This window comes from Taudactylus pleione, unplaced genomic scaffold (genome assembly GCF_031769625.1).
Source record: "Taudactylus pleione unplaced genomic scaffold, aTauple2 ptg000085l, whole genome shotgun sequence".
Lineage (NCBI taxonomy): Eukaryota > Metazoa > Chordata > Amphibia > Anura > Myobatrachidae > Taudactylus > Taudactylus pleione.
In genome coordinates, this window is record NW_028284487.1 from 6744876 (window position 1) to 6767387 (window position 22512).

The 22512-nt window shown below is 50.2% G+C and overlaps 1 protein-coding gene across 1 annotated transcript in view; it reads left to right on the forward strand.

The window, feature by feature from the left end:
- DPP3 (dipeptidyl peptidase 3) overlaps positions 1–22512 on the forward strand; it is an 83894-nt gene that overhangs the window by 44157 nt on the left and 17225 nt on the right. The window contains exon 14 of the mRNA XM_088468335.1: positions 5070–5190. Coding sequence (XP_088324461.1) covers positions 5070–5190 — 121 coding nt within the window. The remainder of the gene's footprint in view (positions 1–5069; positions 5191–22512) is intronic.

Below are 22512 nucleotides of genomic sequence, written 5' to 3' on the forward strand. Positions count from 1 at the left end.
TTGTCCCAGCCGACCATCCCCCATTCCCCGGGTGTCCCGCAGTTATTGCGGAGTCCTCCTGGGTCTCAGTCGGTGGGTCCCTATGCGGGGTTGCCTATGTATATACAGGCTTCCCCTGTGCCGCAGCAGCCTGTGGTACCTTTTTAGGCCCCTATGGTGACTCCTCCACCCTGGGTGGATGTGCTCTCCAACTCCGTGCAAAATTTGGCGGCCGCTTCCTCGGCTTTTCAGTCAATGTTGCAGACTGACATGCCTTCTAGGATTTCAAAACGCCCACTCATGACACGGGCTGCTCAGGTATCGGACTCAGAGGGCTCCTCAGATGATGGGGAGGTCCCTGATGACACTGACTCGGACGCCTCGGTCCAGGAAATGGATACCAAGTCGTCCATTAATGTGCGAGCACTAGTTAGGGCGGTGCGAGCTATTCTTCTTATAGAGGATGAGGCACCGGTTCCTAAGTCGAAGTTTCCTAGTTTCAAAAAAACTAAGGTGGCTTCTGCGGTGTTTCCCCTGTCGGATCAGTTGACGGATCATATGGCGGTAGCTTGGCAGGCGCCCAGTAAGAGATTCCTTCCTCAGAAGCGGTTGGCTTCGAATTACCCCTTCCCTGAGGCACATTGTAAAAAATGGGAAACTCCACCGGCGGTGGATTCCCATGTCACCCGTTTAACTCGGGGCGCCACCTTACCATTACCGTCGATATCCTCGCTGAAGGATCCCACGGACAGGAAAGTTGAGACTTGCTTAAAGTCTATTTACTCCCTCTCCGGGGCGGTGGCCCGACCGTCCATGGCCATCTCCTGGGTGGCCAAGGCCATTGAGGGGTGGGCCAATGCATTGGAAGATACCTTCCCGGACGACGCTCCGGATGTCCAGCGGGCGTTGTTGGGACAAATGAGGGACGCTGCTTCTTACATTGGAGAAGCTTCTTTAGATGCTAGTCTGCTGACCTCGCGGGTATCGGCTGCAGCGGTGTCTGCCCGCCGATCCTTATGGTTGCGGTCCTGGAGAGCGGACTCTGATTCAAAGAAAGGTCTGGAGGCCTTACCTTTCAATGGGGAATTACTATTTGGTCCGGACTTGGACAAAATAGTGGACACCCTGGCTAAATCCAAGTCGGCCTTCCTCCCTTCGGCGGCACTGCCTGCTAAGGTTCGGAGTTCGGGTTCAGGGTAAGGCGAAAGGTCAGTCCTTCCCGAGACAGTCTGCGAGTAAGACGGCCTCTAAACCCAAGAAGCAAGCCTGGAGTGCTCGGCGCCCTTCTTCCAAGCAGGAAGATAAACCTGCGGCCTGATGGGACGGGCCTCCCTCTGGGGGACCTCAGAGTGGGAGGCCAACTTCTTCTATTTGCCCAGTGCTGGCACAATACCACCACGGATGCCTGGGTTCGAGAAGTGGTCTCCCAGGGGTACGCCCTGTCTTTTCGGCACAGACCACCCCACCAGTTTTTCTGCACAAGTCCTTCTCAGGACAAGACCAAGGCGTTACAGGTTCAGGAGGATATAGAGTCCTTGCTGAAAGCAGGGGTCATTGTTCCCGTTCCTCTATCACAACGAGGGACGGGGTATTATTCGTCTCTGTTTCTGGTGCAGAAACCCAATGGTTCTCATCGCCCTATCCTCAACTTGAAGTCTCTGAACAAATTCCTCAGAGTTCCCAAGTTCAGGATGGAAACGTTACGTTCTATCATTCTGGCGATGGAACCGGGGGATTACATGGTGTCCCTGGACATCCAGGACGCCTACCTCCATGTTCCGATAGCATCTTCACACCAGCGGTATCTGAGGTTCGCTATCCTTCAACACCACTATCAGTTCCGGGCGCTACCCTTTGGTCTCTCCACGGCACCGAGGGTGTTCACGAAGATTATGGCGGTCATGGCCGCACATCTTCGGAACCAGAATGTACGGCTGCTGCCGTACCTGGACGACCTCCTGTTGCTGGCGAGCTCCCCGGAGGTACTGCTTCAACATCTCCACCTGACGATCGCTTGCCTGCAAGCACACGGGTGGTTGATAAATTGGAAAAAGTCCTCCCTGATTCCATCACAGCGGATGGTTCATTTGGGAGCCCTGCTGGATTCGCGTCAGCAAAGGATCTTCCTGACTCCGGAGAAGGTCGCCTCCCTACAGCTGCGGATACGCAGTTGCCTGAGCCGTTGCCGCCTGTCGGTCCATTCGGCTATGAGAGTTCTGGGGTCCATGGTGTCGACATTCGACATGGTGGAATTTGCCCAGTTCCATTCCCGGCCCCTGCAGTGGCTGATTCTATCAGAATGGAACGGGTTACCTCACCGGATCCGCTCTCAGGTGCTGGTGTTGTCTCCGGACGTTCGGCTATCTTTGGCTTGGTGGCTTCAGACAGCTCATCTGGTCGAGGGGCGCCCATTTTGGATCCCGGACTGGGTCCTGCTCACGACGGATGCCAGTCTCCGGGGTTGGGGGGCAGTGACCGGCTCTTTGTCGCTTCAGGGTCGTTGGTCAGCGGAAGAAGCACTTCTCCCCATCAACATCCTGGAACTGCGGGCAGTATACAGGGCCCTGCAGTCGTCCGGCCCCGCTCTTCACAGAAGGGCGGTACAGGTGCAGTCCGACAACGCCACCACGGTGGCGTATATCAATCACCAAGGCGGAACTCGCAGTCAGGCAGCGATGTCGGAGGTGTCTCGTATCCTGACTTGGGCGGAGGGTCACATTCCAGCGATCTCGGCGGTCTTCATCCCCGGAGTCCTCAATAGGGAGGCGGACTTCCTCAGCCGTCACGACGTGCATCCCGGGGAATGGTCGCTTCACCCAGAGGTGTTTCAGCTACTCGTGGACAGGTGGGGACTGCCGGAGCTGGACTTGATGGCCTCCCGTCACAATCACAAGTTGCCCGTTTACGGGTCAAGGACAAGAGACGCAGGTGCAAGTCTGGTGGACGCGCTGTCGGTGAAATGGACGTTTCACCTGGCGTATCTGTTTCCTCCGATATCCCTGCTTCCTCGGGTTCTGCGGAAATTCAAGCAGGACGGCGGCATGCTCGTGCTGGTAGCTCCGGCGTGGCCCAGACGTCCTTGGTACTCCGATCTCAGGAGCCTCTCCATCGACGCTCCGTACCTTCTTCCTCAGCGTCGGGACCTGTTGTCTCAGGGGCCCTGCCTTTACCCGGATCTGGGTCGGCTGTCTTTGACGGCGTGGCTCTTGAGACAGCCGTCTTGAGGTCTCAGGGCTTCTCCAGTTCGGTTATTGGTACCATGCTCAGGGCACGCAAGCCTGCTTCAGCACGGATTTATCACAGAGTGTGGCACACTTACTTTCAGTGGTGTGAGTCCAGACATTATGATCCTCAGGTGTTCCGAGTTTCTAGGATCTTGGAATTTCTTCAGTCAGGATTGGATCTTGGCTTACGCCTTGCATCTCTGAAGGTTCATGTGTCCGCCTTGTCCGTGTGGTTTCAACGGCGGATTGCAATACTACCAGACGTTCACACCTTTTTCCAAGGTGTTCTCAGGATCCAGCCTCCCTTTGTGCCTCCTGTGGCTCCTTGGGACTTGGCGGTGGTGCTACGGGTCCTGCAGGGTCCTCCGTTTGAGCCTCTTGAGGCGGTGGAGCTCAAGTGGCTGACATTTAAGACGGTTTTTCTCCTGGCAATTGCTTCGGCCAGGAGGGTGTCTGAATTGGGGGCGCTTTCCTGTCGCCCTCCTTTCCTGATTTTTCACCAGGACAGAGCGGTGCTCCGCACTCGTCCTGAGTTTTTGCCCAAAGTGGTCTCGAAGTTCCATATTAATCGGGAACTTGTTGTGCCAGCTTTTCTGTCCCCTGATCTTTCAGCTGGTGAGACTTCCTTAGATGTGGTCCGGGCGCTTAGAATTTATGTAGACCGGACGGCTTCGGTTAGGAAGTCTGATTCCTTGTTTATCCTCTTAGGTTTTCACAAGAGGGGTTGGCCTGCCAACAAACAAACGTTAGCCCGTTGGCTTCGTTCCGTTATTTGTGAGGCTTATGCACAGGAGGGCTTACCTGTGCCAGCCTCTGTTAAGGCTCATTCCACTCGTTCTGTGGGTCCCTCTTGGGCTGCTAGACGTGGCGCTTCTGCTGTTCAGCTGTGTAAGGCGGCCACTTGGTCTTCAATTCAAAAGTTTTTGAGGTTCTATGCGTTTGACACCTTTGCCTCTCAGGATGCATCCTTTGGGCGCCGGGTACTCCTTTCAGCACAGGAGCGTCCCCGCCCTTAGTTGTACTGCTTTGGGACATCCCCAAGGTCAACCCTGTGGACCCCCTATGGACCCTGAAGTAGAAAACAAGAGATATGGTAAGAACTTACCTTTGTTATCTCTGTTTCTACGAAGTCCATAGGGTCCACAGGGCGCCCGCCCTGACGCACCTGGCTTCAAATGGGCTGTGTGGCTGGTCACCGGTTTTCCGTCTCCCATTTCTGTGAGTATGGTTTCTTGTGTGTTCCAGTCTTCCTTCTCTCTGTTTAGTCTCCTCCTCCGGCCTTGGCTGCTTACCAACTGAGGTGCTGTGGCCGGGGGCGGGGTATAGAGGAGGACGGACCCAAGTGCATCCTGGGAGCAGCTAAAGCTTTAACTGCGTGGTGCCCATGGATCCAGATCCAGCTATACCCCAAGGTCAACCCTGTGGACCCTATGGACTTCGTAGAAACAGAGATAACAAAGGTAAGTTCTTACCATATCTCTTGTTATCGTGAGATTGTCCTGCAAGTTCAGGCGATGGAAGACATTGTTAACGATCCACGGAAGCGCGCATCGTTAACGATATCGTACATACACACTGGACGATATTGAACGATACCATTATCGTCTATATAGTTCACTTTATTGTCTAGTGTGCATGAGCCTTAAGTGTAACTTCCATTTTCCCTATGTCACCACTCACTTAGCCACTGTCTGTTTTTGTTGGATGTGGAGATATGGAGAGTAATACTATTTCACACTTTGTTTTGTACCAGGACAGGAAGAAAAGGAAATCAGGTTTAGAATTAACACTGCATTTATCTTCATTCTTCACATATGAAAATGTTGCAGTAGGGTTTAACGTTAATCTGTCTCATGCCATATGTAGGATATTTGGCCATGAATCTCAGGAAGCACAAGATGTCCTGTATGTAAACTGGCTGAACATGGTCCGGGCCGGATTAATGGGATTGGAGTACTATACACAAGAGACTGGCCGCTGGAGGCAGGTTTGTATTAACATTCTGGCTGCATATTATTGCATTATATATATATTTCTACTTCAGGGTCCATAGGGTTTCCAAATGATACCTTGGGGGTATAGGTGTGACGTCAGTCGCTGGGCACCATAGAGTTAAGCTTTTCAGCCTCCCAGGATGCACTAGGGTCCCCCTCCTATACCCCGCCCCCGAGCCAAGGCACCTCAGTTTAGTTTGGTGCCCGGCCGGCGTCGGGTGCACCTGTCGAGTGGGGGCTAGAAGAGCCCCTGAAGCTTTCTTCAGTGCAGCTGTGGCTGCACATCTGGATGTACAGCATGGACAGTCAGTCCTGACGTCCATGCTGTCTTCCCTACACCCCCGCCGGTACCAGAACGCCGGTACCGATCCGGGGATGCTGGTGAGCATCTGGGGTCACAGCTAGCGGTGACCCCAGATGTTCCGGACCATGGCCGGATTCAAGGGGGACAGAGGTAAGCAGCGGGGTCCCGCGGTGGGTCCCCGCTGGTCACATGGTCCTAAGTCCCCAGGCAGGGGGCTCCCTGGGGACTGGCTGCAGCGTGGAGCCAGGCGACCAACCTGCGCTTTCCACTACCCCCTGGGACAGCGGACCGCAGCAGAGCGGTAGCGCTGCGGCGTCCCAGGTGTTAAATGCATGCCAGGGGAGCGCGCCTTCCCTGTCTCACAGCCGGCGCCTCCCCCGCTGCACTAAGCCCTCTCTGCACGCTGCCGACTGGTCCTGTGGCAGCGCTCCTCCCCCAGGCCAGCCTCCTCTCTGCTCCTCGGCGGCCATCTTCTCCAGAACGCATGGTGAACGCTGCTGGAAGCGCTGGATGGAAGCATCGTGGTCTGGGTCCACCCGCATACCTCTCCTCCGCTGTGGTCAGGTCTGTGTATGCAGCGCTGTGTCCTACCAGGCCCTGTGTCTGCGTAGTTGAGTGATCAGCGCTGTTAGTGCAGGAATTGATTTTCTTTGCATTGTATGTGACTGTGCTAGCGCTGCTGCCTGTAACTTTTCTCTAAACTGTCAGCTTTATTACTGTCCCTGTTCTTTCTGCTAAGCCCTTGCGGTGCGGTGCTGCAGGGTGGTCTCTCGCCTATTTAAGTTCTAATTGGTGAGAGAGGTCACATACGTGGTGCCATCATGTCCGAAAGTGATTTTCCCCTCCGGCTACAGTGTACTACGTGTAAAGTGTCGTTAGCGGAGGGGGAGGGTAGCGCGGAGGGCCTTTGCCGGCAGTGTTTGTCCATGGCGCGGCCTCTTATGGTTACAGCACCGGTACAGGAGCCGCCCTGGGCTTGTTTCGCTCAGGCGCTTACAGCCTTAGTGGGCCAGTTAGCTCCGCAGCCCGCGTTTACACCGATGGGTTTATCCCAGCAGTCAGTGGTGTCGTCACCCATGCAGGGTTTCCCACGACAATTGGTGGTACCCCACAGTCTCCCTATTTCCCCGCTCCCGGTTTCTCAGGAGCCAGCGTGGGTTAACTCCCTGACGAGTTCTGTACAGCACTTGTCGGATGTGTTGCAAGGGGAGTCTGTGATGCGGCCGCATAAACGGCCGGTGGCGTCTCTGTCGGCTCCTTATGAGGATGACGAGGGGACGTCTGATGATGGGGAGATTCTGGATCCTTACGATCAGGAACCTCTCCATACTATTTCGGGCGGTCCGCACAGCCTTGGAGATTGAGGACGAAGTTCCCCCAGCGGCTAAATCTAAGTATGCCTTTTTCAAAGATGTGAAGGGCGATGCCACAGTCTTTCCTCTTTCGGGTCAGTTGGTGGACCATTTAGAGGAGGCGTGGAAACAGCCTGGCAAAAGATACCAGCTGCAGAGACGCCTGGCGGTGGCTTATCCGTTCGCGGATAATTATTTTGCCAAGTGGGAATCCCCTCCACAGGTGGATTCTCACGTGACCCGTCTTGTCCGTAGTGCCACATTGCCGATGCCATCCATGTCCTCCCTTAAGGATACTACGGACCACAAGGTGGAGATCTGCCTGAAGTCCGCTTATTCCCTTGCGGGGGGGGGCAGCACGGCCGGCTATGGCCATTTGCTGGGTTGCCAGAGCGATGGAGCGCTGGGCGGATTCATTAGAGGCTTCTTTTGATTCCGACTGTCCGGCCGAACAGGCGGAGTTGATTGGCAATCTCCGTGATTCGGCCACCTACATCAACGAGGCGGCCCTAGACATTAGTACTCTGGTGTCTAGGATTTCTTCAGCAGCGGTAGCTGCTCGTCGCACCTTGTGGCTGCGATCCTGGAAGGCGGACGCAGATTCCAAAAAGGGTCTGGAGGCGTTGCCGTTTACCGGAGAAATTCTCTTCGGTCCGGATCTGGATAAGATTGTGGCCACGCTGGCGGCAGCCAAATCGGCTTGTCTCCCGTCGGCCGCTGCTCCTTCTGGTTCTGGACCATCGTCCTTTCGGTCATCTAGGGCCCAGGGCAGGCCCAAACCACAGTCGTTTCCTCGACAGGCTGGTCCTAAGAAATCGGCCAAGCCTCGGAAGCAGGCATGGAGTACCAGACGTCCGGCCCCCAAGCCAGATGACAAGCCTGCGACCTGACGGTCCGGGCCTCCCTTTGGGGGATCCCAGGGTGGGAGGCCGCCTGCTGCAGTTCGCCCAGTGTTGGTCGACCACTACGACAGACACTTGGGTTCTGGAGGTGGTTTCCCACGGATACGCCCTCTCCTTCCGGCACAGACCCCCGGCTCGATTCTTCACCACGGGTCTACCATCAGAGCGGAACAAGGCTACGGAGCTGCGGAAGGTATTGCACACTATGCTCCAGGCTGGAGTTATAAACCCAATGGGTCATATCGTCCGATTCTCAACCTCAAAACACTCAACAAGTCTTTGCGGGTCCCGAAGTTTCGGATGGAGACCCTACGGTCCATCATTCTGGCGCTGGAACCTGGGGACTAAATCGTGTCATTGGACATACAGGACGCTTACCTGCATGTCCCTATTCTTTTGCGCCATCAACAGTTCCTCAGGTTTGCAATCCGCAGCGACCACTTCCAGTTTCGGGCGTTACCTTTTGGCCTGGCGACAGCACCACGTGTTTTCACCAAGGTGATGGCGGTCATGGCGGCTTCTCTGCGGCTGCAGGGAGTCCGCATGTTGCCGTACTTGGACGACCTGTTATTGGTGGCAGGATCTCCACAGCTCCTGTTACGCCACTTGGACCTGACCATTGCACTGCTGCAACGGCACGGCTGGCTAATCAACTGGCAGAAGTCCACTCTAATCCCGTCTAGGAGGATTCTGCATCTTGGAGCCTTATTGGACTCGGGACAGCAAAGGATCTTCGTGACGGAGGACAAGATCTCTGCTTTACAGTCAAGGGTGCGCAGTTGTCTGCACAGCCGCCGGGTGTCCCTACACTCGGCGATGAGGTTACTGGGCTCCATGGTGTCGGTGTTCGACATGGTGGAATACGCCCAGTTTCACTCCAGACCTCTGCAGCACCTGATCCTGTCCAAGTGGAACAGGCTGCCTCAGTCTCTGAAGTCCCAGACGATTGTGATCACCCCGGAGGTTCGCCTGTCCCTTGCGTGGTGGTTACAGATGACCCACCTCAACAAGGGACGTCCGTTCTGGGTTCCAAATTGGGTCCTGTTGACAACGGACGCCAGTCTTTGGGGCTGGGGAGCAGTTTCGGGTCCACACTTGTTCCAGGGCAGGTGGACGCCGACAGAAGCGGAGCTTCCAATAAATATTTTGGAACTCCGTGCGGTCTTCAATGCTCTCCAGCAGGCACAGCGGTTTCTCCAGGGTCACCTGGTGCAGGTCCAGTCGGACAACGCTACCACCGTGGCCTACATAAACTCGCAGTCGGGCGGCTCTCGTAGAGGTTTCTCGGATCCTGGTTTGGGCGGAGCGCAATCTTCCGCCCATATCAGCGGTCTTCATCCCGGGAGTGCTAAATTGGGAGGCGGACTTTCTAAGTCGCCAGGACGTTCATCTGGGGGAATGGTCCCTGCACCCGGACGTTTTTCAACTGCTGGTGGACAGGTGGGGTCTTCCAGAGATCGACCTCATGGCGTCCCGGCACAACAGCAAGTTGCCGATGTACGGGTCTCGCACAAGAGACGAAGGGGCGACTCTGGTGGATGCTCTGTCCGTGCGGTGGACGTTCCGGTTCGCATACCTGTTCCCTTCGGTCTCCGTAATCCGGAAATTCAAACAGGAAGGAGGGACACTCCTGTTGATAGCTCCCGCGTGGCCCAGACGGCACTGGTTCTCAGACCTTCAGGGTCTGTCCATGGACAGTCCTCTGCGGTTGCCGCTACGACCGGACCTTCTGTCTCAGGGTCCTTGCCTTCACCCGGACCTGACTCTGCTGTCTTTGACGGCGTGGCTGTTGAGACAGCCATGCTGAGGTCCCGGGGGTTTTCCAGCTCTGTGGTGCGTACCGTGTTACGAGCTCGGAAACCGTCTTCCGCGAGGATATACCATCGTGTGTGGCATACGTTCTTCCAGTGGTGTCGACCGAGAGGTTATGCACTGCGGGAGTTTCGTCTGTCTGATTCTCGCCTTCTTGCAAGCGGGACTAGATCATGGGCTTCGCCTTGCTTCTTTGAAGGTACAGGTTTTGACCCTGTCTGTCTGGTTTCACCGTAGGATTGCTACAATCCCGGATGTGCGCACCTTTATGCAAGGTGTTCTCCGCATTCAGCCGCCCTTTGTTCCACCTGTGGCGCCTTGGGATTTGGCTGTGATCCTGAGGGCTCTCCAAGGACCGCCGTTTGAACCACTGGGCTCAGTGGATCTTAAGTGGCTAACAGCTAAGACTGTTTTCCTTCTGGCCATTGCTTCGGCCAGACGTGTTTCTGAGTTAGGGGCTCTTTCTTGTAGACCCCCTTTCTTGGTTTTTCATGGGAACAGGGCAGTGCTCCGCACTCGGCCCGAGTTTCTTCCCAAAGTTGTTTTCCAGTTTCATGTTAACGAGGAAATAGTTGTTCCGGCCTTTAACTCACCTGGTCTTTCCGTGGGTGAGGCCTCTTTGGATGTTGTGCGGGCCTTAAGGACTTATGTTGACCGCACTTCTTCGTTTAGGAAGTCGGACGCTTTGTTTGTCCTCTATGGCTTCCGTAAAAAGGGTTGGCCTGCTTCAAAGCAAACTTTGGCAGCCTGGATCCGTATGGCTATTTCTGAAGCTTATCTTCATGAAGGCCTACCGGTCCCTCCGTCTCTGAAGGCTCATTCCACTAGGTCTGTGGGTCCTTCGTGGGCAGCTCGACGTGGTGCCTCGGCAGTTCAGATCTGCAAGGCTGCTACCTGGTCCTCTGTCCATACCTTCGTGAGGTATTACAGGTTTGACACCTTCGGCTCTCACAATGCTTCCTTCGGGCGGCGGATTCTCCTTTCTGCACAGGAGCGTCCCCACCCTTAAAGGATACTGCTTTGGGACATCCCCAAGTTATCCTGTGGATACCCTATGTACCCTGAAGTAGAAAATATGAGATATGGTAAGAACTTACCCTTGTTATCTCTATTTCTACGAAGTCCATAGGGTTCCACAGGACTCCCGCCCTGTCGCACCTGTGCTGCAGATGGGCTTTGCTCTGGTCACCGGTTTTCCGTCTCCCTCTGGTGAGAATGTGATTCTTGTATGTGTCCAGATCTTTTTTCTCTCTCTTCCTTCCCCTCCTCCGGCCTATGGCTTGATAACTAACTGAGGTGCCTTGGCTCGGGGGCGGGGTATAGGAGGGGGACCCTAGTGCATCCTGGGACGCTGAAAAGCTTAACTCTATGGTGCCCAGCGACTGACGTCACGCCTATACCCCCAAGGTATCCTGTAGAACCCTATGGACTTCGTAGAAATAGAGATAACAAGGGTAAGTTCTTACCATATCTCATATTATATATATAATCCTTTATTTATATGGCGCCACAAGTGTTCCGCAGCGCCTTACATAGTACATAGAACTAATAGGTGAACAAGACACAAGTAACTTACAGTACATTACAGTGCAGGACAAGGACACAACTTACACACATTGCTGAAATAGTGATTAAAGCACTCACAATAAGCTGCCGTGAGTTGGCAGTCCCGTGTTAGGTGCCCTAATAAAAATTTATATTTATGGCGCAGCAAAGGTTCCGCAGCGGTTTACAAATGAGGAAAACAAGAAAACAGTGACATACAGTACAAAACAATGCAGGATAAGTACATGGTTTATTAACATTGCTGCAATAGCGATCATAACACTCTAATAAGACCCTGCTCATGATGGCTTACATGTATATATGTGTATGTACTGTATATGTGTGTGTCTGAAGTGAAAAATTCATGTGATAGATGTGTAGGACCCCACTCTAGCCCTGTGAAGTGTGACAACTCAACGTGGTATCTATTCCACAAGTGGACGGAAGACCTCTGGAGAGATGTTGACACATGCCATCTGGATAGTTTCCCATAGCTTCCTGTGTTTATACGTGCAAGATCTTGAGTGCCAATGGACCTCTCTACCATGTCCCATAAATCCCCGATTGGGTTCATGTCGGGCGAACAATGTGGCCACACCTGAACCCTACCATCAGCCAGAAACAACTGGAACTGTGACTCATCAGACCACACCACATGTTTCCAGTCCTCCAGTGTCCAAACAGCGGCATCACAAGCCCAGGTGTGGCGTTGTTTCTGGTGTTGTAGTGGGTCTTCTGCTGCCATATCCCATGGAAACTCAAGAACACAGCACTGACCTGCATCTGGTACTTCTTTGAACGTGGATGTGTTCTGAACCAGTGTTGTTTGTCTGTTACAATGGACAATTCTTGCCAGATGACGCTGGTCACCCAAGGCTCACCAGCTTCAGTCCTTAAATTCTCATGGGCGGCCCTGTTTCCAGCTCTTTTTTTTTTTTTTTGTGGACAAAGCTCTTCCTCCTTCGGTGAAAGAACCAAGGCTAGACAGTCCTGGACCAGCTGGAAGGCTACTCTCAAGCCCACGAAAAAATAGGCCACATGATGGGCTGGACTCAGTTGTTTTGCAAAGAAAGGTGGAGAACGACCTCGGAATCTTGAGTGAGAGGTATTGCAAAAAGCGGCTATGCTCTGACCTTAAGGGAGCTTTCTGAAAAGCATTTTTTGCCTCAGGTCAGTTTCACGACCCCACCAGAGCTGTGGCCTTACTAGGTTGCGTCTGGCCCCTCTGGAGTGATTTTTCCCTATACCTCAACGAGCAACCTTTTTTTTCTTTTTTTTTTTTTTTTTACTCCAACCTCTCCTCGTAGGAAAGCCGGATGGCTCCTTCCTTCCCATCCTGAACTTAAAATCACTGAATATTCATATCCGTGTACGCTTTGGAAACTGAGGATTTTCTAGTGTACCTAGATGTAAATGGCGCTTACACATTCCTATCTGGGAGCGGCATCGGTGTATCCTATGCTTGCAATCCTCTTAGTTCACTTCTTATTTCAAGTTTTGCTGTTCAGGTTGTCAGCGGCTTCTTGAGTTTTCACCAAAGTGATGTCTTACCTAAATGATCTCCTGGCAACCCAATCAGCAGACATCCTACAGGAACACCTGACCCTAATGATTTAAATCTTTTAGTCTCATGGGTGGCTCCTCAATTGGCGCAAGTCCAGCCTCATACCTCCACAGAGGCTGGTACACATGGGGGGCCCTTTTGGACTCTTGGGCACAGAGGGTTTTTCTCCCTCGGGACAAGATTATTTCTCTCCAGACCTTGCTTTGGTCTCTGCTACAGTTACATTGGGTTTCGGTACAGCTCTGCTTAAGGATCCTCTGCATATTTTATCTCCACCTTTTTGATTTGGTGGAGTTTACGCAGTTCCATTCCTGAACTCTCCAGTTGTATGGCCAGGTGCAACAGAGCTCATAATCAAATCCAGTCCGTTTCTCCTTTTCTCATCTAAGAATAGTCTATCCGTCCTATGGTGGCTTCACATAGTCACTTGGACAACTGTTTCCCACTCTTAATTCTGGGATGGAACCTCCTTGCGATAGAAGCCAGCCTCGCTTTGAAGTTTGGTTACTTTCGCAATGACTTTCCAGGGCTTCTGGACATTGCAGGAATCACGGCTTCCTATCAACATCTTGGATGTCTGGGCAATTTACAGGGATTTGTGCCCCGTCAAGGTTCGATCGGACAAAGCCACAGCTGTTGCCTACATAAATCATCAAGGTTGCATGGAGACGAGAAGTTTCTGTGCCATGCACTAAGTGCGCAGAACTCTTCAATGGGCGGTACATTTACCAGCTTTGTCGGCGGGCTACATTCTGGGGGTCGACACCATGGAGGCCTACCACCTAAACAGTCAGGACATTCATCAAGAAGAATAGTCTCTCCACCCGAAGATCTTTCAGCAACTGGTGGACCTCAGAGGCCATCCATCTATTGATCTGATGGTGTCCGGTATGAACCACAAGCTGGCTTGTTACAGCTCTAGAACTCAGGATCCGGGAGCTTTTCTGGTGGATGCGTAGTCAGTTTCTTGGACTATTCCTCTCCTGTATCTTTTTTTTCCCAATGACCCTTCTGCCTCTGGTCTTCTGCAAGCTAAAGCAGGAAGCCAGAGCATCCAATCCTGGTTGCTACCGCACTGGCTGCGCAGGATGTACTAGCGAAACTCAAGAGCGCGTTGGTAGCTCCCCCTTGGCGCCTGACCCTCTGACCGGATCTTCTCCCGCAATGACCGTTGGTCCACCAGGTTCTTCCTTGGCTGGCTTTGACAGGGTGACTGTTGAGACAACCCTCTTGAAGGCCCGAGTGTTCTCAAATACTGTTTTGCAGAATATGCTCTGTGCCAGGAAGCCGGCCTACCACAGAGCGTGGATAGCCTACTTTGCCTGGTGTGCTTTTCAGAAGTGTTTTGTCTCCAGTATTCTGTCTTTTCTACAAATCAGGGTTGGATATGGGCCTTTTGTCTGTTTTTTTCTGAAGGTTTAGCTTTCGGCCATCCGTTTATTTTCAGAGATGTATTGCGGTCCTCCTGTCCTTCCGGACTTTTTTTTTCTGCAGGGAGTACTTCACATCCAGTCACCTTTTATTTCTCCGGTGACGCTTTGGGATTTAGTTTTGGTCTCAGGGCTCTTCAGCCATCCATTGAGACTTTGGACTTTCTTCTGGCCATATCTTCAGCTCAACACATCTCAGAGTTAAGTGTGTTGTTTTACAGATATCCTTTCCTGATAGTTCTCTAGGACCGGACAGTTCTGCGGACTACTCTGACTTTTCTTCCTAAAGTTGTTTCTCGTTTTCATATAAATCAAGAGATTGTGGTCCCATCTTTTTCTGCATGAGATTAAGGGGACCCTCTGTCATCCTTAGTAACTTTTGGATATTTACGTAGACCGTTCTCAGGTAGTTTGTTGCATGGACTCTGTCTGTGCTTTTATTCTGTTGTTAGGCAGAGTTGACTTACTTCCAAGCAGATGATCGCACGTTGGATCAAGGAAGTAATTTGTCAGACTTATTCTTTGGCTGGCCTTCCATTTGTGGAATCTGTGAGAGCCCTATCGACCCGCTTTCAGAGGACCACCTGGATGGCTCGGGTTTTGATTTGGAGGAGCAGCTTTGCAGGGCCGCCACCTGCTCCTCAACACACACATTTGATCAGATTCTATCATCTTGATACCTTTGCCTCCAGGGATGCTGGTTTTGGGTGAAGGGTCCTATACACAGCACAGGAGCATTCCCTCCCTTAGTGGACAGACCATTGGGCATCCCCATGGTTTCTCCAGGGTTCCCTTTTGGCTTTTAGAGAAAACAAGATTTCGGTTCTTACCTGGTAATCTTTCTCTGAGGCCACGGAAGACACTGGACTCCCTTACTTATGCTCCACACTTGGTTTGGCTGTTGTGTTGCGGGTTGTGGAGCTCCAAGTTCACTTACCCTCCAGTGTGTGTATTGGTGTGCCTGATTTTTATTTTTTTTCTCTTTGTCCTTTGGGCTTTTGCTAAAAAACTGCCTGCCCTGGGCAGGGTGGGGAGAAGCCTGAGCTATAGGGGGGGGGAGGAGAAGCCTGAGCTATAGGGGGGAGGGGGGGAGAGAAGCCTGAGCTGTCAAAGTTTTAACTTTTCAGTGCCCAGCACCTGCTATGCCCCATGCACCTGCTATGCCCCATGTTTTCGCCAGTGTCCCTAATGGATTAAAAAAACAAAAAGATATATCAAGTAATAACCAAAATCTTGCTTTTATAGAGGTCCCTTTAATTAGTTGTAGTCGGGTTAGCATATATTTTGTTTCAGATATCCCAGCAGTTCTAGGGGGTGGTTGTGCATTACTTTGACTGTATGTTATGCTTTTCAATTTTATTGAATACTCCTGCTGGATCTATCCAATAAGCCTAGTTCAAAATTGGTCTTGATTTTATTTATATTTAACATTTTTATTTAACTTTATGTTCTATAACTTTAATTTTCAGAAGTCACAAGCCTTGCATTAATATACCATATGTCAGTGGTTCCCAAACTGGGTGATGCACTCCCAGGGGTGTCACTGGTCATCCAGTCTCAAATCAAGTCATTTGTGTCAGCATGTTTAGCCTTGAAGGGGCAGCGTGCAGCTATTTACACAGGCTGTGCTACTTGCGTGGCTGTGCTGTCCTGCCCTATTCTCTTTATCCTACCTATTTGTGCGGCAAAGTGAGGTAGGTTAATTAGCACTGATGATTTAATGCCAATACACCTTGGGTGATGGAGCCTCCCGGCAGAATTCAAAATAAACAGTGTCCCTTCTCCCGTGGTCCACTCCTATGTTTCTCATATCCACTGTGTGTGTTTCTGCTCCCCCTGCGTGTCTATCACCCCTTTGTGTTAGCCTCTCTGTCTCCAATTTTAAATGTGAAACTGTGTCTGTCGACTTTTAGGTGTATGCGTCCAATTGTCCCCGATAGCATCTGTTCACCCTATCTTTTTTTCTGGGGGATTGATGTAAGTGGGAAGTTCCAGTTTATTACGGTAGGAAAAACTAGCTCATTTTTTAATTCTATCTTATGTGATATGAGCATAGATTTCATACTGGATGACTGAGGTTGTGTTAGCAGTGATCGCTAATTCAATCTCCCCCCATGGGTGTCATGAAATAAATAATGGGGGCCCAAGGGTGCCGTGAACTGTTTAAGTTTGGGAATCACTGATAGAAAAACTCTTATAAACATTATATCTATGTCACACACCTCTCTCTCTGTTAGATTGTCTTGGGGTTGCTTTATGCAGCATTAGTCCTACTCGCTGACAGTGATATAAATATTGAATATTTAAGAATGTAACTTACATTTTTTATGTAGTTTAGTTTTTGTTTGACTGATATTTCATTTTAATAGACCACTATACTTTCTCCCAGACTTGGTGATATTCTTTTACTCATATATATATATATATATATATATATATATATATATATATATATATATATATATATATATTACTTGTCTCCAGAATTATGCATTTATTTGAAAATACTGTAAATTTTTTTAATAAATATTTCCAGTGGCTCTGGTGGTTTTTCATATACCTTGCTATCTTTTATTTTATATTACACAATAACTTTTATAGAATAGTTTCCTGTGATTAGCAGACTGGAAAGGATTGGTCTTTGATTGGTCCTATCTAGGTGTCCAATATTCTGTTATATTGTATAACCTATCCCTGCTAGTATCACCATTTAATGCGCTGTTACGTTTGACCGACACTTTTACTGACACTAATTGGCAGACTAGAGTCTGCCATATAGCTACTGTTTATACCTAGTTAGATCGATAGTCTCAATATAATGTCTTTTTCTGGTTGCTGGAGATGCACCAACTCTGCTATTTATAGTTTCTCTTGAATGTGATCTGGATATACTGCAGGACTCTGGATATATAGGGTGGCTAGAAGCAAGACACTTAACTAGTTAACTTAGAGTGAAGCTCCCCCTTCTCTATGTCCTACCTCCAGGAACTCTGTTTTAATTTAAGTCCCTTAGGAGCTGGAAAGTTTCTGCTGCTGTGCAGCAATTTTATTAATTTTGTATTTGTTGTGATTTTCTACATTGAATATGCTGATGGTCATCTTTTATGGCTCCGCTAGAATTTGGGAACTGCATTGGTACCGGTGTCTGTTTAGCCACAATCCACTCCCTCCAGCAGGACTCCCAGATGGGTGTCTGGACTGCTAGAACAGTGTCTTCAGGGACCCTACTTTCCTCTAAGAGGACTGCATAGTAGTTTTCAGAAAATCAGAAATGGCATCCTGTTTGTTCTCTGCTTGATTGGGTTATGGCAAACGTTCTCAAGCTTTCATAAATAACTGCATGCTACAGTCTCGGCATTTTTCATGTCTTTTCCACTTCTGTTTGTGCATGTACCAGCGCTGGTTTTGCTCATCACATTGACAGGAAGAGCAGGAAAGAAAATTAAGAGGGGAAAAGTGGATGACATTGAGAAGAGTCGACAGTGGCTTGTGGGAGCAGATGGGAGAAAAAGGTGGGGAAACAGATGCGGTAGGGGTACAATGGGAGACCTATACACAAAGGGAGGACAGGGGGGCCACATAGGGAGACAGGGAGAATAATGGAGAAGGAGAGAATAATACAAAGATGGTGACTGACACACACAGAGGGGTAGCAGAGAGACAGACAGAAGATGAGACAAACGTGTGTGTGTGTGTGTGTGTGTGTGTGTGTGTGTGTGTGTGTGTAGGGGGGGAAATGAAGGAGGAATGGAGTCTGGACATAAGAAGACCCTACTCATTCAGGTTTCCCAGAGGAGGAGGATTTGAATGGAGGGTTAGTGCAGGAAGAGATGAGAATGTCAGGCACACACTTGGCAGTACAGCCTTTGTCGATGGCAATGTACTACCTCTCTAAGGAAACAGGCAGTGCAAAGCACATGCTACAAAGATGCCAAAATTTAATTTGTGACTAGACCGCCAACCTGTGGTTCCCACGGGACTCTGTCTATGCTTCCATTATTGCTGTACTTATCAGTGATACATTTGTCTGAGTAAGTGACATAACTCCGCCTGCTGCCAAGGCTGTGCCTCTAGCATCCCATTCCTCTACCGTTCCCTCAGGTGGTGTCAGCAGGTCCTTTGCCGGAACCACAGTGGCTAATATTGAAAGTGGTTTATTTAAGGTGGTGTTATTCCCTAGATATATTTTTTTTAAATCTCCGCCAGCTTCTCATCCCCGGAAGCATCGGGTCTATTCTGGGGAGATTGAATTCAAACAGATTCCTCACAGAATGACAGGGAGGTTTCAGATGTTGAATAGGAAAATCAGTCTGGTTGGAAAGAAAATGTTGCTACCAGCCAAGGTGTTGAAGAGTTGGCTCTGGTGGTCCATCAGATTCTCAATATACAGTAGGAGGCCCCTTTGGCCTTGGACTTTTCTACCTTATTTAAATGTAAAAAAAAATAAGAATTGCCTTTTCATAATTTTATCATTCTTTAAAGGTTTAGGCGAGACCTGGCTACTTCTGCACCAGAAGTTTCAGGTACCTCACAGATTCAAGTCTATCTAACCAATGCTAAAAAGGACACGTACCTTGGGAGGTTACGCCCTAAGGTGGATGCCTCCATAGCATGACTGTCCAAATTGACGGTCGTTCCCATCACAAATGCAGAAACCTTTAAAGAGGGCACCGACTGGAAGTGAGTATAACCTCAAGGTTATCTTAATGGTTAAAGAAGGCAGCAAGGTAAATGAGTCTTTTCCTGACCAGATGGCCGATGGCTATCAAAGTTTCTCAGGCCAATATTCTCCCATTAATGGACCAGATTAAGTGTGCATCTACGAGGCACCTCCCTTGATGCTAGCTCTACTCTTCTTGATTTTGGCCTTGGCTCTTTCTGCCAGGAAGGCTATCTGGCTCAGTTTGTGGGCTGAACTAGAATACGAAAGGATTTTGGAAGCAGTTTCCTTTTTTGGAGTTATACCAAATTATTGACCTGGCAAGAGTTCTTACCTCCTAGCTTCTGCTCCAAATCCAAAATTTCAGCCAAATTTTTTTTGTCCCTTTCATTTCCAGGGTGAGGAAGAGCTTCTGCCCTCTAGATGACAGTCTGGCATCATGATCACCAATCATTTCTGGTACGGGATCATCTTTTTGGGGGACATGTGGGTTTTTTTTTGCAAATGGTACATTTTGGACCTAGTGGGTTTGCCCTCCCAGCCGTCTGTTTGCTACCCCCACACCAAAACAGCTTTGTCCGGAGGACCACTTTAAAAGACGCAGTTCAGTTTCTCCTGGGGCAGAGGACATCCTGCCAGTTCCAGATTCACTATGAGGTTTGGGGTTCTACTCAAACTTTTTCCTGGTAAGAATATTGGACCTTTCTTTTAGGCCAATCCTAAACCTTAAGTAGCTGAAGACTCACTGCAAGTGGAGAAGTTCAAGATGGAATCCATCTGATCATCATAGCTGCCATGGAATAAGGAAAGTTACGGTAAAACTTACCGTTGTTAACTCTCTTTTTCGAAGTGCATATGGTCTACAGGGAGACAATGGGGTGTAGGTGGGACCTGGAGGACCGGACACCAACAGCAAAGCTTTTCAATCCCAGGATGCTCCGGTCCTTCCCCCTTTACCCTGTCCACAACCTGAGGGCCACTCAGTTTTGTTAACAAGCCCAAAGCAGGAGCAGGATAGGAGAGAAGGAAGACTGGTACCACTGACAAATCCCACAGAGCCATAGGAGGGACAAAGGGAAGTTATATATGTAGAACACCCTGCAGGAAGGAGTGAACATCTGGTAGAGTAGCAATTCTGCGCTGAAACCAGATGGACAGAGCAGAAACGTGCACCTTTAGAGATGCTAGGCGGAGTCCAAGATCCAATCCAGCCTGAAGAAAGGCAAGTATTTTAGAAACCTTAAAAACTTGAGGGTCATAGTTTCTAGGGGCACACCACTGGAAATATTTATTCCATACCCGGTTATAAATCCTGGCAGAGGCCGGTTTAGGAGCGCTGATCATGGTCTGGACCACAGAGCTAGAAAATTCCTTAGACCTTAGGAGGGATGTCTCAAGTGCCAAGCCGTTAAAGACAGGCGGGCCAGGTCCGGATGTAGGTGGGGACCCTGAGATGACAGGTCTGGTCATAGAGGAAGTTGAAGAGGAACGTCTATGGTTAGACTCTGCAGGTCTGAGTACCAAGCTGGAGCTACCAACAGGACTGTGCCCCCTTCCTGTTTGAATTTCCGAAGAACTCGATGAAGAAGGGATATTGGAGGAAAGAGGTATGCCAACTGGTAGGTCCACCTCACAGATAAATCGTCCACAAAGGCCGCATTGGGGTTCCTTGTCCTCGCTCCATACACTGGAAGTTTGTGGTTGTGACTTGAGGCCATAAGATCCACATCTGGTAGACCCCATTTTTCCACCAGAAACTGAAAGACTTCTGGATGTAGAGCCCACTGTCCTGCATGCACATCACGTCACAGCTGAGGAAATCCGCTTCCCAATTGAGAATTCCTGGGATGAACACTGCAGATATGAAGTTCGGTCCATGTGAGAATGCGGGACACTTCTGCCATTGCTGCCTGACTTGGTGATTGAGGTAAGCCACTGTTGTGGCGTTGTAGCACTGTACTTGTACTAGCCTGCTCTAAAGAATATCCTGAGCCAGAGTGAGAGCTCTGTAGGTGGCTTGGAGTTCTAGGATGTGATTGGCAAGACTGCCTCGACTGGAGTGTAGCGTCCCTGGAAGGAGTGCTGGCCGGTCACTGCTCCACACCCGCGGAGGCTTGCATCCGTGGTTAGTAATACCCAGTCTGGTATCCAAAAGGAGTGTTGCTTGTTCATGTGGAACGTCTGTAGCCACCAGGCTAGGGACAGGCGAACCTCCGAGGAGAGGCTCATCATCTGGGATCTGAGCAGGTGAGGCTGGCCGTTCCAACTGGAGAGGATCAGATGTTGTAGGTGCCTGGATTGAAACTGAGCGAACTCCACCATGTTGAAAGTGGACACCATGGATCCCAGAGTCTGCATTTCTGAGTGAATTGACACTCGGCGACTGTATAGTAGTCTGCGCACCCAGTGCTGCAATACATAGATGTTTTTCTGTCATTAGATTCTCTGAACATGGGAGTCCTGAGGGCTCCCAGATGTACCATTCTTTGAGAAGGTGTCAAGGAAGACTTCTTTCCAGTTGATCAGCCAACCGTGCGTTTGTAGAAAGGCAATGGTTATCTGTAGATGACTGTGAAGAATTTCTGGGGAGCTGGCCAACAGCAAGAGATTGTCTAAATATGGAAGCAGTCTGATCCCTTGACTATGAAGATAGACCGCCATAACTGCTATGATCTTGGTAAAGACCCAAGGACCCGTTGAAAGGCCAAAAGGTAGAGCCTGACATTGGTAATGTTGCTGTAGTATAGCAAACCAGAGCTATTGTTGATGAGAAGGTGCTATAGGTACATGTAGATAAGCGTCCTGAATGTCCAGAGACACCATAAAGTCCCCAGGCTCCATAGCCAGGATAATAGAGCGGAGGGTTTCCATACGAAACCTGGGCACCCTGAAAAACTTTTTCAGAGACTTGAGGATAGGCCGATGAGACCCGTTGGGCTTCTGAACTAAGAAAAGGGTAGAATAATAGCCCTTGCCTCGCTGTGAGGAGGGGACCTGGAATTATTACTCACGAGAGCAGTAAGGACTGAATGGCCTGCTGGAGCAGCAAGGCTTTGCTTGGGTCCGATGTTCAAAAGAACTGCTGGAGGGATCGCCTCTGGAAGGAGAGGGCAATATACGTGGGAGACCACTTCTCTTACCCAGGCGTTTGATGTGGTCTGATGCCAGAACTGGGCGAATTGAAGAAGTCTGCCTCCCACCCTGGGAGCCCCCAGGGAGAGGCCCGCCCCGTCAGGCCGAAAACTTGTCCTCAGACTTGGTAGGTGGACGTCTAGTCGCCCAGGTCTGTTTGGGCTTAGGCTTGGAGGCCTTAGTTGATGCCTGATGCCTTGGAAAGGACTGACCACTAGCTTTTCCTTGAGGGCAAAAGGATGACATCCGAGGCTTTGCATTATATGTCGAGGGAAGGAACGCCGTCTTGTAAGCTGCCAAGGTAGTCACAATTTTGTCTAATTCTGGGCCAAACAGGATATCTCCAGAATAAGGCAGAAAATCCACTGCCTTTTTAGAGTCCAAATCTGTCTTCCATAAGCGGAGCCAAACAATACGGTGGGTTACTACAGAAGTGGCAGATGCCTTGGAAGCTAGGAGAGCCATATCCAGAGCTACTTCACCCAAATAGGAGGCTGCATCTCTAATGTGAGAAATGTAGGACAGCTGTTCCCTCAAAGCATCAGAGGTAAATGTTTCTTCTAGGGCCTCTGCCTAACTCTCAATGGCTTTAGCCACCCAGGCTGTAGCCCTAG